At 44.7% G+C, this 20,357-nt stretch overlaps 2 protein-coding genes across 2 annotated transcripts in view; both read left to right on the top strand.

Annotated features, from left to right (window-relative positions):
* Positions 1-20,357, top strand: part of GUCY1A2 (guanylate cyclase 1 soluble subunit alpha 2) — a 416,341-nt gene that overhangs the window by 30,620 nt on the left and 365,364 nt on the right. The window lies entirely within an intron of this gene.
* On the top strand, positions 12,564-19,860 carry LOC311514547 (syncytin-A-like). Its single transcript, XM_084617120.1, has 2 exons — positions 12,564-14,446; positions 17,360-19,860. Exon 2 carries the CDS (start codon positions 17,893-17,895, stop codon positions 19,273-19,275), a length of 1,383 nt encoding a protein of 460 aa, XP_084473246.1. The 5' UTR covers positions 12,564-14,446; positions 17,360-17,892; the 3' UTR covers positions 19,276-19,860.

Raw genomic sequence — 20,357 nt, 5'->3', positions numbered from 1 at the left:
GTACACACTGCAGAGGCCATGTACTCCAACTAGCACTAGTAGGAGCTGAAGACTCTTCAAAAGACATTAAAAAAAGCTATACATTTAATGTCTTCATTATTTTTTCAGCAAGAGTCCAAAAAGACTGAATATGTTGGAAAATATAGAAGATACACTGGGACTGAAGTTCAAATTAGTCCAACCTGGGAAAACCCTCTGCCTTTCTCATGAGCAATCCTTGGCTGTTGTTGTAAAATTACTCCAGCCATTACTACTGGCTTTGTAAAGTATCTACCAAGATGGGATGGATCTCTAAGTAGTGAGGCTGGTGGGTTACTTTTGCTACTACATTCAGAGAAGACTATTTCCATTCTCTCTCTCTTGTAAGTCTACTGTTGAAACCACTTGGATCATTAAACAATACCATCCAGGCATCTGCTACAACAGTAGTAGATCTTTGTCCAGCAATAGAAGCTACATTTGGATCAATCAGAGAGCTACCCATTGAAAAAGTACTGGAAGAAGCAAAGACTTCAGTCCAGAAGTTGACGAATGAAGGCATTTATATTGAATCCTTAAGTGAAGAGGACAAGAAGTGTTTGTTAAGACAACTGAAAAAGTACACCTACTTGATTCTTAATCTACAACAGTGACTTCTAGATTCTACTCAACCTCTAGGTAGCTTTTACAGATCCTTGTCTTATAAACACTGACAGTTGAGTGGAGTGAGGCACTACCAGCAACGGGGCTGCCATGTGCTCAGGACAGAATAGAGAATTTGAACACAGAGTGGAATATCATACGACGAATGAAAGAAGATTTGACTTCACGTTCTTTTTTATTATCACTAGTGGCTCGACCCAATCTTTATGCTATGTTTCCTGGGCTGAAAGAAGTAGGAATTCATCTCTTGCTACTCCCAGTCACAACAGCTACAGTTGAGCGTTCTTTCAAAACACAAAGTTCTATTCAATGATGAAAAAGAAGTCGCCTTCTGCCTGATCATGTGAATGAACTAATGAGCATATCAATTGAAGGAATGGAAGTACCAGACACACAAGAAGCACCAAAGATGAACGCATTGCATTCAAGAAGCTCATTAACAGAGTTGTATAAAATTATAACAAGAAACCAGGAAGGATGTAGATGTAGTGCTTCATAGAAGGCTTGAGTAGCCAACTTTAATTTGTGTGATTGATTTTAAAATCTAATAAAATGGTCATGAAACATTTTTTCCAGTTTTTACTATGGTGCCATACAGCACACCTTCACCCTCACTGTCTCACCCCACATCAGCCCTAACACCCCCTCCCCTCGGCCCCGCAATTTCAATTCCTGGGGAAAACACTGGGCATGACACAGGTTTTTCACTGGAGGTCAGTTTTGTTCTGCTTTGGGGAGGAATAGGTCCCCAGGGCTCATAGGACTGCTGTGAGGCTCAGGGCAGTGGTGAGTTTCAGCATGCTACACACCTCTCTGCCTTCTTCCCTAATAAGGTAAAGTAAATTTTATTTTTCCTGATGTTGCCCTCCTGCATGGCCAGGTCTGCGTACAGCCCAAATTCCTCCTTCCATCAGGTTCCTTACTGCGTTAGCCTTCTGTCTCAAAATCCAGGGCTCTGGGGTGCTTCAGACTGAGTTCCATGGCTCACGCTGCCAGCTGCAGACAAATCACAGTTCAGATGCTGCCACCATGTTTCATGCACAAAATGTGCAGCTCAATGCAGTTTAAGTTGAACAAGGGAAACTTTATTTATTCCTGTAGACTGCTCTGTTCATGTGGCTGAATTGCTTCCAGCCTAACTCTCCATGTTCCCTGTTCCACTGGTGTCCCATCAATTACCCTGCCCCCAGGGAACATTGGCTCTGACTTCAGTTCCATTGAACATGATACAACACCTAAATCTTCAGTTCAGCAAAGTACTTAGGCACATATTCACATGCTTAAAGTTAGGTATCTTCTTTGACTTCAACACTTAATTAAGCACATACAAGTACTTTCCTGAATTGGGACTAAATATAACTGGTGAAACAAATTCTAATTATTACAAATGTATTCTCTTGTGCAGCTAGCAAATTGTTCTTGAATAATAATTTCTTGTTGTTCATAGATATTTGCTTAATAGCTTGAGCAATATTTTGATAGTGCATATTTGAAGCAAATAGTTTGTTACCTATGCATTATTAGTGGTGTGTGGCCACAAATCGCGCATTGTTTCTGCTCCTTGACTAGATCAACTTTTTACACAAGAGAATTAGGAAAAGTGAAATGTGACACTTCTGGTGTGCTTTTCCATCTAATCTGTGCTACAGCTCCTGAAACTCTCCATTTGTAACTGTTTTCACATCTACCTAGTGGCTGCCTCAATACACTTGCAATGACTTGGGGATTGTATTATTCATTATGCAAGTCAGATTCATGCTTTTATTTGTGCATTTATTTTATGTAACTGTTCTCCTCTAGTTCTTAAACTCTTGGGTTAGGGTGGATTAGGAGTAGTCTGCATGGAGCAGAAATTCTGTGTGAGAAACTTTCAGGAAAGACCAATGAGTAAAAGATTGTGTCTTTTAAATAAATTAAGAAAAAAGTATAGCAGGTTAATAAGTTAGAGGGAGTGTCTGTGAACCAGGATTCTTGGGTAGACTACATCTCCCATGATGCACTGGGATTGTTCCTCTGAACTGATGCAGTGTCTCATAGGAGTCACATGAGTACAGTGCATCATGGGAGGTGAAGGCTGGCCATGGAGCCTATTCAATAAAGGAGAATGCTGGGATGAAGCACTGGAACTACAACTCCCATAAGGCATCATGGAGCTCTGGGTGACACAGTTTAAAGTTGAACCAAGATGAAACAACATTCCAACACAATTAAATTTTTTTGGAATTTGTCTGTTCCATGGCAAATTGAGACTATTTTTTGTTCTGCTTTGGAGACCTATTTTGAAATTTCCCATGAGATGGTGTAACACGCAGTTAGAAGGGGTTACACAACTAGTAGGCTAACGACCCAGATTCAACCTTTAGAAACATATTAGTAGATAATGATTGTTCTCTAACAATATATATGTAAACACGTAAACCACAATGTAACTAAATGGTTCCTCTCACTGTATTTTGTTAATTCAGAGGTCAAAAGGAGATGTTAAAATTTAGATTAACTGTGAATGTAGTAATATCACTGTCTTCATTTCTCTTTGAATATGTAGTAAACTACCTATAGGCAGGAGATGGGCAGTTGTCTTTTGCTAATCCATGCAGCTAATTACTGGTGGTACTTAGAAAAAGGAGATTACTTCAAAGCCACTATTTTTCATCTGCATGCTGTCAAGAGGCTGCTAGAGAACTATTAAAACTCTAGGGCCTTGATCCTTTTATCTCAAATCTGCTTAAGCTTCATTAGGGAAAGTTTGAGTTGCAAGACTGAGGTCTCCAGTTCCATTCTGGGTTGCCTGGATATTGGACATAGACTATAACCTGATGAATGGATTCTGGAAAGGACTTTTTGCGACTCTAAAACTCACCATCTCTCCTATGAAACTGACCTAAGAACTCTATGTATATTTGTATGTATAAACTTTTAACCAATACTCTTCTTAGTTAACTAAACTAAGATTTATTTTAAAAAACCCCAGACTTGTGTTAGTGTACCTGTAACCACAGAGCCAGGGTGCTAGTACTGTGTCTTGGGGGCAAGAAACCTGGCCAAGAGCCTCTGTCACCAAATTATGCCAATAGTCATTCTTTCTGGGTAGTACTATCGAGGTCTTCTGAACCAACTATCTGAGCAGGGCTGGGGCAGTATATGGAGGGAGCACATACCCACCTAACTGACAACAGGTGTAAACAAAAATACAATAACATACTTCCTAGAGATTCTAGGGGGAACCTGTTACACAGTATTGTTGCCGGCACCCAGTGCCGAGAGGCTGAACAACAGCTTGAGTTGGTTCGTTACCCGGTGTGCTACACCCAATAATCACAACGGGGTGGAGAAGCAGAAAAGTTTATTTGAAGCTTCAAAAAGGTACAGGGAGAATAAAATCTCAAATCCTGCACAACAGAGCAGGAAGTTACACAGGCTTTTATACATCCTTTTTCCCAGCATACTTATCCAATAGCAAGCTGCTCCAAGTATCCATATAGCCAGCCAATCCAGTTCCCAGCTAGTTCCCTGATTCTCTGTATCATTTGTTAAACTATACATAAAGCTGCTTTATTCAGCATTGTTCTTCCATATCTCCCCTGTTTGGCCTTGCTTAGTTTCAGGCAGTCTGACTCTGCAACATAGTGTTGCAGATTTTCAGCATAACTGCTGTGTGTGCCTCCAGGCGGGGGGGCCAAGGACACTTGGGCCTAGCACACAGAGCTGCTGCGAGTGCCTCCAGGCAGGAGGGGGGGGGCCCAAGGACACAGGGGCCTAGTGCGAGGGGGCTTCATCGACACTCGTGGTCTTCCATCCCCTCGAGTTACCTAGTGGCCATGCCCCAGTGTTCCCAACAGTATCAAAATTGTCAAGGAATCTAGATTTGAAACAAACCCTACTATAGACACTTATGCATTCTCCAGTTTTACAACTTAAGGCAATTAAAACTCTAAACCAGTTATTTGGATATAATTAAAGAGTGCCTATTTTACTGGTAATAGCTTGAATGAATCAATGTGGATTAAAAAGAAAGAGAGTTTTTAGGATTACCTGACTAATTAGTTAGGAGTATTACAATACTTTGAATCCTGTTCTTGTTAGAATTATGAAAACCAACAGAGGTTTGCAAAGGTATTTAGTGACTTTAGAAGACATTAACTGTTGTCTGTACACAAGTGTCTTCCACTTCAGTTTTTGCTCAAGGCTAAACTGCCTTGCCAAAGCTGTGCAGTTCCCTTTTATTTTAACAGGGAAATAGAAAGTAAGGCTTGAGTTTAATAATCATAGGCCCATTCACTTAACCCAGCTCTATGATTTATGCAGATAAACACAGAAAAGAAACATGTGACTTAATCATAACAATAATACATCCCTGTGGTGGTGTAACCATGTTGGTTCCAGGATAGTGGAGACAAGGTGAGCAAGGTAATATCTTTTATTGGGCCAACTTCTATAGGTGAGAGACAAGTTGAAAGTTTATATAGAGCTCTTCTTCAGGTCTGGAAAATGTATTTAACTGTGACACTGAGTACAAGGTGGAACAGGTTGTTTCACATATGTAGTTAACGCATCAAGGGCCTATTCACTGTGAAGTGGCCTGATAACATCTCTCCAGTCATGGAGGAAGGGAGGGAGAGGAAAGGCAGGGTGGGGGTTGTTATGGAGTTTTGCCCAAATCATGGGTACTAATATGGCTCCCTAATATGTCAACTGCTTCATGGGCCACCTTGAAGAATTTCTGGATAAATGCACCATGAACCCAGTGATATACCTGACATACATTGATGATATTTTCATCCTCTGGACAGATGACTTCAACTCCCTCAGACTTCCACCACAACTTCAACAACCACCTTCTGTCCATTAAACTCTCTGGAATACTCCCACACTAGCATCAGCTTCAATAAAGGGATCCATTAGACAACCCACATATACCAGAAACCCACAGATAACCATCATAGATCCAGTAACCACCCCAAACACACTGAGAAATCTGTTATCTACAACTAGGCATTCTGATACCACAGAATGTGCTCCAAGGAGAAAGTCTGGGCTATACACCTTACTGCACTGAAAACTGCCTACACCAAACAAGGATGCTCCACCAGAGATGTAGATTCCATCATGGAATGGAACATCCAAATTCCTCAAATCTGCTTCAGTACAGAAATAACTCCCCCTCCAACTGCACGCTCCTAGTTGTCACCTACTACCCAAACTACAACCCATAATCAATGGACCTCTTCCTGAAAGAAATCTTTCCTAAACCCCCTCTTCTGGCCTTCAGATAACCCTCCAAGCTCACCAACTGAAATAAGGTCCCCACAGACCAGGACACGCCAACTCAAAGCAGCACCAGATCCTGCCAGAACAACGGATGCAAAACCTGTAGACATGTCTACACTGATCACCCCCCACAACACACCTTTGAAGATCCATGGGTCCTAAAAAGGCCTATCACAACATGTGGTATACCTCATCCAATGCAATAAATGCCACAATAATCATTACGTTGGTGAAACTAGAGTATCACCATGCTAAAGAAAATGATAAAAGCCAAAAACTCCATATCACCTGTAGATGAACACTTTTCACAAAGCAATCACTCCATATCTGACTGATCAGTACTCCATCTTCAAAGGAAACCCGCACAGCACATTCAAAAGATGAGTCTGGGAGCTGAAATTCATAACTTTGTCAGACTGAACAAAGACCCTGTATTTATGGCTTATTACAACAATCTGTAACCCACTGTCACAGTGTATGCACACCCCATCCCCCTTTGGAGCGGGGCAGGGTGGTGATATCACCACGGTTAGTCTCCCTGGCCTACTGTAGTTCCAGAAACTGCTGTCTGTGGGGGTGTCAGGGTCTCCGAGCTCCTCAGTGTGGATGGTCCTCGGGGCTTCTTGGGCTCCAGGCCTCCAACCTGGCTTGCAGGGTCTCAGGCTCTTGCAGGCAAGGGCTGCGGTGGGCTTCAGCTGAAGGTCCTTCCTCTCTGGCATTCAGCCCACAATGAGCTGGGCTGATCCCTTTTATACTGAGGCAGCAGTTGGAACCTGCCCAGCACGACCTGAGGGGTGGGACTTCAACCACCCACAGTGTGGGGTTAACCCTTTCTTCTCCAGTGTGGGGTATGCACACCCTGTCACACCCACTAACAACCCCCTCCCCCGCTTCCTTTCTCCCCTGTGACTGGAGGGGTGTTAACAGTCCGCTTCACCTTGAATGGTATCCTTATGTTAACTACTCATGCGAAACCATCTGCTCCACCTTGTGTTTAACTGTGACACCCTGAGTACCTTTCCCAGACCTGATGAAGAACTCTGTGTAGCTCAAAAGCTAGCCTCTCTCACCAACAGAAGTTGGTCCAACAAACGATATTACCTCACTAGCCCTGTCTCTCTAATGATCCTAGACATTTAAATAGCAAAATCTGTCATTTATGTGACTAAGCATAACTATTAACCTTTTGGAAATTGTATACTGGTTTTAGAAATTGTATACTGGTCTTAGAAAGTTCTCATACTCTCAGCATGTCTTATTTGCTTTCAGTGCTTCTTGTGAAAGCATTTAATTTAATCTACAAATAGAAATATCCCCATGGGCAGATGGCCTAATTGTTATGTGGCATACCTTTTAGAACACTGAATATTTAAAATGGAAGGCGGACCCGTATGTAGCAGCCACAACTCATGTTGACTGGATAGACCATAACAAGGTAAATTCAGTTCTGAAGTCAATGAGCCTTGAAGGCACTGAGCAACGGGCAGAATCAGGCCCTTTGTTTTGCTGGAAAACATCTGGGCCCAATTATCTCAGCAGTTCATGCTTTTAACTCTCATTACGGTCAATTAAAGTTATTCAGTAGAACAACTGGGCAGAACATTGCCCTGGATCAAATTGATAAAATCTCACGGTCACAACTGGGCCCAGTCTGGCTCTCTGAACAGACACTGGTCTGTTGCTGTTGGATCCAGCTACTGAGTCCCACATGCTGCTAAACTCCTTCGGTCTGAGTAGAGACTGGGTCGCTGTTCCTAGCTCTGGGTCACTCAGGTGCATTCCCTGTGTCTAAAATCCTTCTTGGGCAGTAGGACCCTGCAGTCCAGCCACCCAGACCCTGGAACAAGTACCTCAGACACTTTTCTCCGCCTCACTCAGAGACCACCTGTCCGTGGGAGCTCTGGTTTTCTAGTTAACTCCTTCAGGGATAGTAGGGCAGTAAAGCCGCAACTAAGGAATTTCTTAATCCTAAACACTTTTTTCTCTTAAAAAGCACAAGAAACCCACTTAAATGCAATCCCCTTTGTCTGACCTCACTCCTTTTTTTGTTTAGTCCACGTCATTGTCATTGATCATTATGCAATGTCCCTCCACTTTCTTCTGGGTTTCCTGTTTCTGATGGCAGAATAGCTTCTTTGACAAATCCATGCTAGCTATGCACTATAGCTCTTACCTTCTAGGTGCTTACAAACTGATTGATTAATAATTTGACCCAGTATCTTTCAAAGTATCAAAGTTAGGCTGATGGTCTATAATTCTATGGGTCCGCTTTGTTCCCCTTTTAAAAAATATAGGTACTATATTTGCCCTTCTCCAGCCCTCTGGGACCTCTCCCATTCATCATGAGTAGGGACCTACTAAATTCATGGTCCAGTTTTGTCAATTTCACTGTCAAGGATTTTAAAAATAGTAAATTTCATGATTTCAGCTACCTAAAGCTGAAATTTGACAATGTTGTAACTGTAGGGGCCTGATCCAAAAAGGAGCAAGGGGTGGTCACAACGTTATTGTGTGAAGGTGGGGTGGGTTGCTACTCTTTACTGCTGCAGGCGGCGGTGCTGCTTTCGGACCTGGGCAGCTGGAGAGCAGCGGCTGCTGGCTGGGAGCCCAGCTCTGAAGGCAGAGCCGCCGCCAGCAGCAGCGCAGAAGTAAGATGGTCTGGTGTGGTATTGCCACCCTTACTTCTGTGCTGCTGCCTGCAGAGCTGGACCCTTGGCCGGCAGCCACCACTCTCTGGCCACCCAGCACAGAAGTAAGGGTGGCAAATCCCGATCCCTCCCCGCCAAATAACTTTGCAACCCCCTCTGCAACTCCCTTTTGGGTACCAATTTGGGAAACACAGGGGAGACCAGCGAAATCTGTATAATATAGCATAAGTATACAAAAGACCAGATTTCCCGGTCCGTGACACATCTGGTAGGGCCTTAGTCATGAGCTCTCGAAGATAATTGCTAACGGTTCCAAGATGCTTCAGCTAATTCCTTAAGTATACTAGGATGAATTTTATCAGGCCTGCCAACTTGAATACATCTAACTTATGTAAATATTCTTTAACTTGTTCTTTCCCTATTTTGATGCACGTTCCTTCCCTTTTGTTGTTACTCAACACAATTAATATTATTTGGTCACCATTGACCTTTTTTACTGAAATCTGACACAGAATAGGCATTCAACACCTTGGCCTTCTTGATGGTATTAAGCTCTCCTTCTCCACTAAGTAGAGGACAGACCCTTCTCTTGTTCCTAATGTATTTAAAGAATCTCTCCTTACTGCCTTTTATGTCCCTTGCTAGATTTAATTCATGTTGTGCCTTAGCCTTTCTGATTTTGTCACTACATCTTGTACTATTCTCTTGTACTTCTCCTTAGCAGTTCATCCATGTTTACACTTTGTAGGATTCTTTTTGATTTTCAGGTCACTAAAGAGCTCCTGATGGAGCCATATTGGCTTCTTAATATTTTCCCTGTCTTTCCTTTGCATTGGGATGGTTGGCAGTTGTGCTTTTAATACTGTCTCCTTGAGAAACTGCCAACTCTCCTGAATTCCCTTTTCCCTTAGATTTTCTTCCCAAGGACCTTACCTACCAGCTCTCTGAGTTTGTTAAAGTTCTAGTTGTCGAGAGACCTAGGTACCAACATAATAAAAGTACAAAGGTGCAATTGCTTCATCACAGAAGACACAAAGATGGATGCATATGCATGCTCTGAAAGATGAACGTTGATTTTCTTTCTGGCATATCTATTTTTGTGCTTACCTATGAATTTGTAACCCACCCATCCCTCTCGGTGCCAATGTATATACACTTTTATCTTCAGAGGCAGCATCGTGGCTAGGCGCTGAACTGGGAATCAGGAGATCTGATTCTCCACTCTGTCATCGGCGTGATGTGGGGCAAGTCATTTCACTTCTCTTTGCCTCTGTTTTCCTCTCCCACCATTTGTCTTCTCAGTTTAGTTGGCAAGCTGTTTGGGGCAGGGAATGTTTCTTACTATGTGCATATAATACCTAGCAGAATGGGGACCAAATCTTGCTTTGGAGCTTCTAGGCGCAACTGTAATACAGATGCAAACCAATAATAATATTGATATGGCACCCCATGTGTGAAGAACTTTGGTTGCCATGCACTTTTCCATACCAGAACCAGGAAGCTTTTGCTGGATGAATTGCTGTCATTCTGATTATAACCATTTTGATAATCATGTAAATTAGCTATCTGGAGCATGATCTCAATCGGCGCACGGCTGGTATTGTACTGCTGAGACGGAATCAGCGCATCTGTTGTTGGACAAGCAACTCTTTTGTTCTTTGATTTAATCTGTGTGCACTTATTTATCTTCTCAGTTGGACTCTGGAGGGATTCTAATAATTGTGTGACAGGATTTTATTTCTATATGGGGACAAATAGGTCTGAACTTTGTATTGCATATCTGAGACACTTAGGTATCCATTATCTGTTACTCTATTTCCTTTGCACAGTTATTTCTGCAAGGACAACTGGAGGCAGCTTATGCCTTTTTCTTATGCTCATCATAGGAGTAATAAAAATAAGTGGAATTTTGACAGCTGAGATAGAACAGTGTAAACAACATGACTTCCTAGTTCCCATCCCCTCCTTTTGGATTTATCTGTGGCAGGGCTTCTTTTGAATGCTGTGAATGCTTTGCAAAATTAAGTTTTTTCTTTGTTTTTTAAAACTCGTATTCTCATAACTTTTGTAAAAAGAAAAGGAGTACTTGTGGCACCTTAGAGACTAACCAATTTATTAGAGCATAAGCTTTCATGAGCTACAGCTCACTTCATCAGATGCATATCGTGGAAACTGCAGCAGACTTTATATATACACAGAGAATATGAACCAATACCTCCTCCCACCCCACTGTCCTGCTGGTAATAGCTTATCTAAAGTGATCATCAGGTGGGCCATTTCCAGCACAAATCCAGGTTTTCTCACCCTCCACCCCCCCATACAAATTCACTCTCCTGCTGGTGATAGCCCATCCAAAGTGACAACTCTTTACACAATGTGCATGACAATCAAGTTGGGCTATTTCCTGCACAAATCCAGGTTTTCTCACATCCCCCCCACCCCCATACACACACAAACTCACTCTCCTGCTGGTAATAGCTGATCCAAACTGACCACTCTTCAAGTTTAAATCCAAGTTAAACCAGAACATCTGGGGGGGGTAGGAAAAAACAAGAGGAAACAGGCTACCTTGCATAATGACTTAGCCACTCCCAGTCTCTATTTAAGCCTAAATTAATAGTATCCAATTTGCAAATGAATTCCAATTCAGCAGTTTCTCGCTGGAGTCTGGATTTGAAGTTTTTTTGTTTTAAGATAGCGACCTTCATGTCTGTGATTGCGTGACCAGAGAGATTGAAGTGTTCTCCGACTGGTTTATGAATGTTATAATTCTTGACATCTGATTTGTGTCCATTTATTCTTTTACGTAGAGACTGTCCAGTTTGACCAATGTACATGGCAGAGGGGCATTGCTGGCACATGATGGCATATATCACATTGGTGGATGTGCAGGTGAACGAGCCTCTGATAGCGTGGCTGATGTTATTAGGCCCTGTGATGGTGTCCCCTGAATAGATATGTGGGCACAATTGGCAACGGGCTTTGTTGCAAGGATAAGTTCCTGGGTTAGTGGTTCTGTTGTGTGGTATGTGGTTGTTGGTGAGTATTTGCTTCAGGTTGCGGGGCTGTCTGTAGGCAAGGACTGGCCTGTCTCCCAAGATTTGTGAGAGTGTTGGGTCATCCTTTAGGATAGGTTGTAGATCCTTAATAATGCATTGGAGGGGTTTTAGTTGGGGGCTGAAGGTGACGGCTAGTGGCGTTCTGTTATTTTCTTTGTTAGGCCTGTCCTGTAGTAGGTAACTTCTGGGAACTCTTCTGGCTCTATCAATCTGTTTCTTTACTTCTGCAGGTGGGTATTGTAGTTGTAAGAAAGCTTGACAGAGATCTTGTAGGTGTTTGTCTCTGTCTGAGGGGTTGGAGCAAATGCGGTTGTATCATAGAGCTTGGCTGTAGACGATGGATCGTGTGGTGTGGTCAGGGTGAAAGCTGGAGGCATGCAGGTAGGAATAGCGGTCAGTAGGTTTCCGGTATAGGGTGGTGTTTATGTGACCATTGTTTATTAGCACTGTAGTGTCCAGGAAGTGGATCTACAGTGAATTTGTAGAGTGAATTTGTGTGGGGGGGTGGAGGGTGAGAAAACCTGGATTTGTGCTGGAAATGGCCCACCTGATGATCACTTTAGATAAGCTATTACCAGCAGGACAGTGGGGTGGGAGGAGGTATTGGTTCATATTCTCTGTGTATATATAAAGTCTGCTGCAGTTTCCACGATATGCATCTGATGAAGTGAGCTGTAGCTCACGAAAGCTTATGCTCTAATAAATTGGTTAGTCTCTAAGGTGCCACAAGTACTCCTTTTCTTTTTGCGAATACAGACTAACACGGCTGTTACTCTGAAACATAACTTTTGTGTGTCCCTATTGTTACAGACATACTTGCTGACCGGTATTTTGAAATAAATTACCAAAATAATTGAAACTGGTGCAATTTATGTAATGTTGTTTTGACAAATTTGCAGATTTTTAAAATATTGTGCGCCACATTTTTAATTTTTTGGTGCAGAATTTCCCCAAGAGTATGTACCTCAATTCCTCTACCTGCAAAACGGGGCTACTTCACTGCCTCACAGAGGTATGGTGGGATAAATACATTAATGATCAAGAGTGTCTTGGCTATCATGGAGCCATGTGGTACCTAGATGAGAAATGTCAACCCAGGGACTGCAGAGTGCCTAAATCAAGCCTGCCTAAATCAAGCATGTTAGAACCATTAACAACTAAGCCTTTGACCACAAAAGCCCATTTATCACTCCACGAAGAAATATTTTTATCCTGGCCCAGCTTATTTAGCAAAACGATGGCATTTTTTTCTTAGAACTCTTATTCACATTATCCAGCACCACCTCAGCAACAGAATCAGAATTCTTTGGTGTTTCTGGGGGCTTGGCAGCCATGCTCTATTCCTGTTCCAGTAGAAACAGACTTATTTTCCCTGTATCCACATCGTGCTGCCTCACATATGATCGGTATCTTCAAAGCACAGCAGCGTAAAGATTAGCCTTTTCATACTTTGCTAAATCAGTCCTTTGGAAAATAGCCTTCATTTCAGCTTCCAGTAAGCAAGTTACAGTTGTTCTGATGTCATCTTCATCTGGTGGGGGAGCCCTTAATTGTTCCAGCTGGTGGCTAGGCACCAGGTATGCTTTTTCTGCATACTCCATTATTGATTAGCCAAAAGCCTCATTCTAAGAGGGACAGCAAAACTTAACGGAGGTCCAATAACCCCCTCCCCCAACACTGTTTCACCAGATGTTTGTTTCTTTTAAGAGAGATCCTTTTATTACACAGAGCTTTTGTAAATTTGTGTCTGTTTTCAGCACAGGCACTTGATTCTGTCAAAGGGCTGTTTCCTTTTAACGTATTGAGTGCTGTTTCTGAGATGGCCACTACTAAAAGATCAGAGGCTGAATGCAGCACTGTGATTGTGATTTGCTGTGGGAGTGATTTGCTAAGTAATTTTAAAAGGGCCAGGTTCCTTTTCACACCGCTAGATATGTTTCCGGTTCACAGCCTCAGTTGTTAAAAAAGGGCCTGCTGATAATTCATCTCTTGTTATACCCAGCTGAGGGTCTTTTCAAAGTGTTGGGGACACTGGGGCATGGCCACTAGGTAACTCGAGGGGATGGAAGACCACAAGTGTCGATGAAGCCCCCTTGCACTAGGCCCCGGTGTCCTTGGCCCCCCCGCCTGGAGGCACACACAGCAGTTATGCTGAGAATCTGCAACAGTATGTTGCAGAGTCAGACTGCCTGAAACTAAGCAAGGCCAAACAGGGGAGATATGGAAGAACAATGCTGAATAAAGCAGCTTTATGTATAGTTTAACAAATGATACAGAGAATCAGGAAACTAGCTGGGAACTGGATTGGCTGGCTATATGGATACTTGGGGCAGCTTGCTATTGGATAAGTATGCTGGGAAAAAGGATGTATAAAAGCCTGTGTAACTTCCTGCTCTGTGTACAGGATTTGAGATTTTATTCTCCCTGTACCTTTTTGCAGCTGCAAATAAACTTTTCTGCTTCTCCACCCCGTTGTGATTATTGGGTGTAGCACACCGGGTAATGAACCAACTCAAGCTGTTGTTCAGCCTCTCGGCACTGGGTGCCGGCAACAGCTTTTGGCGTCCCTGGGTGGGCTCGAGGCTGCAATTTAGCCTTGCCCGGACCCCTCCTGGAGGTCGAGGATTGCGGCGAGAACCGACGCCCAGCGCGCACCGGTGAGTTCATCGGGGGCCTCGGAGGAGACGCGATTTGATCGACCCCAGAGGGCACAACGGTGCAACGCACTCATATAGTGGAGAAGCTGTTGTGGACGGCGGTGAAGAACCGGTCCCTTAGACGTGGGGGAGCAGCTGCAGGCCACGGTGAAGAACCGGTCCCTTGGATAAGGTAGGAACCTTTTAAAATCCGGATTATATGCTCTGTTGGAACCTGGGGATGCCCAGAGTTACCCTGTAGGTATGGGACAGGGACAGAGCTCAGAGGTTAGGGCATGGTGTACGCCCCTAGAGTGCATTCTAGCAAACTGGAAGGTATTTGGTGCGGATCCGATGACTAAGAGCCAATTAAAACGATTCTGTACAGTTGACTGGCCTCAATATCAACTAGAGGACCAGGAGTGGTGGCCACCAGGAGGGTCAATTAATTACAACACGATCCTTCAGTTACTCCTGTTCTGTCAGAGAACAAGGAAATGGAATGAACATTTGTATGCACATTTGTTTCTGACTTTATGTACTTGACCAGATATTTTACAGCGCTGTAATCTGACTCCGACTGGTTCGGTAGCAGCTAATGTTAGTCCCCAGACCCCCACCCCCACTGTAATGGCAGAGCCGGTGTCCCCTTCGGTCCCCACACTCCCACCGTATAAGGGTAGGATGCCTCGGGTTATAGAGATTGCCCCCTCGGTGGGACTCTATCCTTTGCTTACCGAGACTGTTGTGGCTTGCCCAGGGGCAGACGGACGTCAGGCTACCACTATGCAAGTTTACACCCATGTGCCATTTAATCCAATAGATTTAGCAGCTTTCAAAGCACAGGCTGGGGAATTCTCAACGAACGCAAGCAGGTTTATTTCAGTCTTTGAGGGGTGCCTCAGTAGTCACAAGCCGATTGAGACGACTGTAATATCTTCCTGAGAACCTTGTTGTCTGAGGTGGAGAGGGATCAAGTTACAGCTAAGGCAAGGGGAGCGTCAGCGTTCAAGCGAAAAAAAAAAAGAAAGGAATCTATCTGTCAAGTTCCTCTCCAAATAATTGTAAGCGGCTCAGGGCATTTCTGGGTATGGCAGGCTTTTGCAGGATATGGATCCCAGAGTTTGGACTGTGGGCTAAACCCCTGTACGACTGTGTAAAAGGAGCAGATCATGACCCCTTCTATTGGACCCCAGAGGCTGATAGGGCATTTAAAATCCTGAAAAGAAAATTGATGGAAGCCCCAGCTCTGGGCCTGCCAGATCTCTCTAAGCCGTTTCAGTTGTATGTACATGAACGAAGGGGGGTGGCCCTAGGAGTGCTTACACAGCTGTTAGGAGCATGGAGACGTCCCGTGGCTTATTTTTCTAAGCAATTGGATCAGGTTGCAAAGGGTTGGCCGGCATGTTTACGAGCGGTCGCAGCTACTGCCCTATTGCTTGAGGAAGCCGAGAAGCTAACATTGGGAGGGGTTATGCAAATCTATACTCCCCATATGGTCCGAGCCTTATTGGATGCAAAGGGAGGGCTTTGGCTCACCCAGGCTCGGATTGCTCGGTACCAGGCTAAGCTGTTAGAGAACTCTGAAGTCACCCTACAGCCTTGCCCCTCCCTTAACCCAGCCACTCTCTTGCCAGAAACAGAGGAACAGAAACATGACTGTTTAGAGATCATAGATGTCCAGTACTCCAGCCGTCCGGAGTTAAAGGATGTACCCCTCCCAAATGCAGATTATGAGTGGTACACTGATGGTAGCAGTACTGTAATAGATGGGCAAAGGAGGGCAGGTTATGCTGTTGTGACCCTCCATGACACTGTGGAAGCTGAAGGTTTGCCTGCTGGGACCTCTGCCCAGCTTGCCGAACTAATAGCCCTGACCCGTGCACTTGAACTGTCAAAAGGAAAGCGGGTCAACATTTTTACTGATTCAAAGTATGCTTTTGGTGTGCTGCAAGCTCATGCTGGCCTATGGAAGCAAAGGGGAATGCTGACAGCCCAAGGCTCCCCAGTCAAGTACGGGCCCCAAATCCTCCGGCTCCTAGAAGCCGTACAACTTCCCGCGGAAGTGGCGGTGGTACACTGTAAAGCCCATCAAAGGGAGGATCAAGATGTGGCCAGAGGTAACGCCCAGGCAGATAGAGAGGCTAAGCATGCTGCCACCCTGCCATCCCCTCAGGCTGAGAACGCCCATATGCATGCCCTTATCCCATCAGTAGGGGAGCTTCCAACCCCTCAGTACTCTGGGGAGGAGAGACAGCTAACTGACAAACTCAGTCTCCGGGAAAAGGAGGGATGGCTCCATTCCCCAGAAGGGAAGGTCCTCCAACCAAAGGGCCTGATCCGGCCAGTGCTGCAAAAACTACATCAAACCACTCATGCTGGCAGGGAAGCACTTATCCAGCTAATGGGAAAATACTTTATCACTTCCGGACTCCGACCCCTGTCTGCCCAGGTACAAGCGGACTGCTTAGTCTGCCAAAAGAATAACCCCCGACCGGGACATCCTGTGCTACCAGCTGCCCTAGAACCCACTCCAGGCCCCGGACAAGTGTGGCAAATAGACTTTACTGAGTTTCCCCGGACCCAAGGGTTCAAATATCTCCTTGTTATAGTGGATCGGTTCAGCGGATGACCAGAAGCCTTCCCCTGCCGTAATTGCACTGCCAGAACAGTGGCCCTCAAGTTTGTAAGGAGCTCGTTCCTCGCTTTGGACTCCCCCTGTGGATGGAATCTGACAGTGGGACACACTTCACGTCAAAAATCATTCAAAGCATCTCACATGCCTTACAGATCCCCTGGAAACTCCATACGCCCTGGAGACCGCAAGCCAGTGGTGTAGTGGAGCGTACCAATCAGACCCTTGAACGGCATCTCTCAAAAGTGTGCCAAGAAGCCTCACTGCAATGGCCTGATGCTTTGCCCCTCGTCCTACTCCGTATCCGCGTTCTCCCAAAGGGTAGATTAGGGCTCAGTCCCTTTGAAATTATGTTTGGAAGGGCATGGCCCATGAATGGCACCCCAGTTCTGTCAGGGGAATGGGAGTTGGGTAATGTTTTTTATCACAGTATATGTGTTCCCTGTCTGCTGTTCTCTTGTCTCTTCACAGGTATACCAAGGATTCCCAGCCTCTCCCCTTGGACACTCCCGTCCACTCCTTACAGCCCAGTGACTCTGTACTTGTTCGCACCTGGAAAGACGAGCCTCTCCAGGAAAAGTGGAAAGGACCCTATACCGTCCTGCTGATTTCCCATACAGCGGCAAAGATCGAGGGACACAAGAACTGGATCCATCACTCTCGTCTGAAGGCAGTACCTGCCCCCTCGTCAGCAGAACAGTGGACCGTCCAACCTGCTGACTCCTCATCTAGTGACGATCTCGGGCTAAAGCTACTGTTTAAAAGACACAAATAGCGGGCACCTTAATGCTAAAATGGGCCCACCCAGGTACTGAAGACCCTGGGTTGGGAAGACGCTGGTCATAATTAATTGGGTAACATTGTTATTCTCTGTATTGGTATTTCCAAACTGTGCATATCGGGAGCATAACTCCTTTGTTTTGCTTGTGCACCATGTTGCTAATTTAACAAACCAGACTGATTGCTGGGTATGTGCTCCAACTCCACTATCCCCCAAAACGAGAATGCCCCTTGACATGCTGCCCTTGACCCTAGCAGAATTAGCCACCACCAAAGAGCAGGAAAGAACGGACTCGCCGTTCTGGAATAAGACCTCTTTACAGCAGGCCACCTGTCAGGACCAGGAGTATTCAGTTGCCGTACACACTGAGGAAGTATTATGTTTTACTCGAAACCAATCTGATCCCTATGGGCATCCTGTGGGAAAGAGCTCCTGTGTTATTACACAGTGGGCTGATGGGTATTGGATAAAGACCAACAGGGGAGGCCAACAGTGTGGGTGTAATGGTTCCTCCCCTTTTAGGGAAACACTTACAAATAATCTTACCACAAAAAAGGGGTTTGGAAATGTAACTTGCTGTCCAGTTAATATCTCCAATGTAACGAGCCAATGGTGGGTTTGTAGTGGTTCCTATGGCGAGTGTAATTTGAACGGCACAATTAGAAATGCCCCCACTTGTACCCAATCAGGAGGATGGGATGCCCCCCTAGGGGCATATGAACTGTTTGGAAAAACAGCCTTAAATATCCCAGGAATCCCCTTAAGAAACAGTCCTTACTGGGCCCTACAGGGTCACTATTTTGTATGTGGCCGAAAGGCTTACAAGGTGGTGCCAGCCAACTGGACAGGTAGCTGTTATATAGCTCATGGAGTTCCTCATCTTTCCATAACTGCCACACTGCCCAAAGGAAAGATTAGAAATGCCCGAGACACCTCTGTTGAGTCACGAGAAAAGACCCTGCGGCGACTGACTAAGGCATTGGAGGGCAATATGAAGAATGCCCTCACAACTGAGAAGCTTGTAGGGTGCTCTGTACTGGGAATAGCGCCACTGGTTTCCGGGCCAGCCATGGCATGCATAGGCCGCTATACTGTAAGGCTGCAGATGGTACTTAAGAAGGTGGCCTTAAAGTTAAAAAACTCAGTTAGTAATTTAGGGTCAGCAGTAAAAACTTTAAATAAAAAGGTACAGCAGCTCAGGACGTTTTCCCTCCAAAACAGGCTGGCTTTGGACTATCTCTTGGCATCCCAAGCAGGGGTTTGTGCCCTCGTCGGGCCCCGATGTTGTGTATATGTAAATGATAGCAGTTATGAAATCTATAAAAAGGTGGTACAGGCTGAGGCCCATGCCCGAGCCGGAGCACAGATTGCCTATACTGCCCCAGAGAACGATTGGTTGCAAACCTTGTTTTCAGGCTGGGGTTTGTCATCTTGGCTTGGTGGTTTATTTAGCCTGCTATTGAAATTTCTCTTTCCTGTATTGCTTGTATTACTGGTATTATGCTGTGCGGTATCATGTGTCAGGGCCCTTTTGCAAAAGTTAATAAGTCGTTCTCTTCAGGGCTATCACAAAGTGCTTATGCAAAGTCATATTGTAAAAAAATAAGTAGCCCAAGTGAGAAAACTCAGAGCCAAGGCTGTTGAGTGTTCTCAAAGGGGGGAGTTGTTGGGGACACTGGGGTATGGACACTAGGTAACTCGAGGGGATGGAAGACCACAAGTGTCGATGAAGCCCCCTTGCACTAGGCCCCGGTGTCCTTGGCCCCCCCCTCCTGCCTGGAGGCACTCGCAGCAGCTCTGTGTGCTAGGCCCAAGTGTCCTTGGCCCCCCCGCCTGGAGGCACACACAGCAGTTATGCTGAGAATCTGCAACAGTATGTTGCAGAGTCAGACTGCCTGAAACTAAGCAAGGCCAAACAGGGGAGATATGGAAAAACAATGCTGAATAAAGCAGCTTTATGTATAGTTTAACAAATGATACAGAGAATCAGGAAACTAGCTGGGAACTGGATTGGCTGGCTATATGGATACTTGGGGCAGCTTGCTATTGGATAAGTATGCTGGGAAAAAGGATGTATAAAAGCCTGTGTAACTTCCTGCTCTGTGTGCAGGATTTGAGATTTTATTCTCCCTGTACCTTTTTGCAGCTGCAAATAAACTTTTCTGCTTCTCCACCCCGTTGTGATTATTGGGTGTAGCACACCAGGTAACGAACCAACTCAAGCTGTTGTTCAGCCTCTCGGCACTGGGTGCCGGCAACAAAAGTATAAACCACTGGATGCTCTGGAGGGAAAAGCCTTGTTCTAAATCTATAAGCCTCTAGTGTAGAAGCATTTACATCCACGACCAGGTACCCATAAGATATCTTGGTAGCATCCTTGAAAGCTTCTAAAAAAGAATTGGGCCTTGCCAGGGTACATTAGCCAAGCAAGTGTAGCAATTTGTAATTTATCCTGGGGTTTTTAAACAGAACCATGTACTTTGTATTTACGTGGGTAGGAAACAACTGGACACCTTCAAAAGTATGGGGCAATTGCTCCACAAAATTGATAAAAGGGTATTTACAAAGCAATTGTTTATACAAAGGTTGACAGCAATGGTAACACCATACAATATTATGATGCATAACAGACCACATTCGCTCAGCATTATCCAACATATTTTTTATAAAGTAACTTTCCCCAAAGTT

Source organism: Lepidochelys olivacea (assembly GCF_965140295.1).
Source record: "Lepidochelys olivacea isolate rLepOli2 genome assembly, chromosome: 1".
Taxonomy (NCBI): Eukaryota; Metazoa; Chordata; order Testudines; family Cheloniidae; genus Lepidochelys; species Lepidochelys olivacea.
The sequence above is the reverse complement of the archived record's forward strand: the minus strand, read 5'-3'. Positions and strand labels throughout refer to the sequence as shown.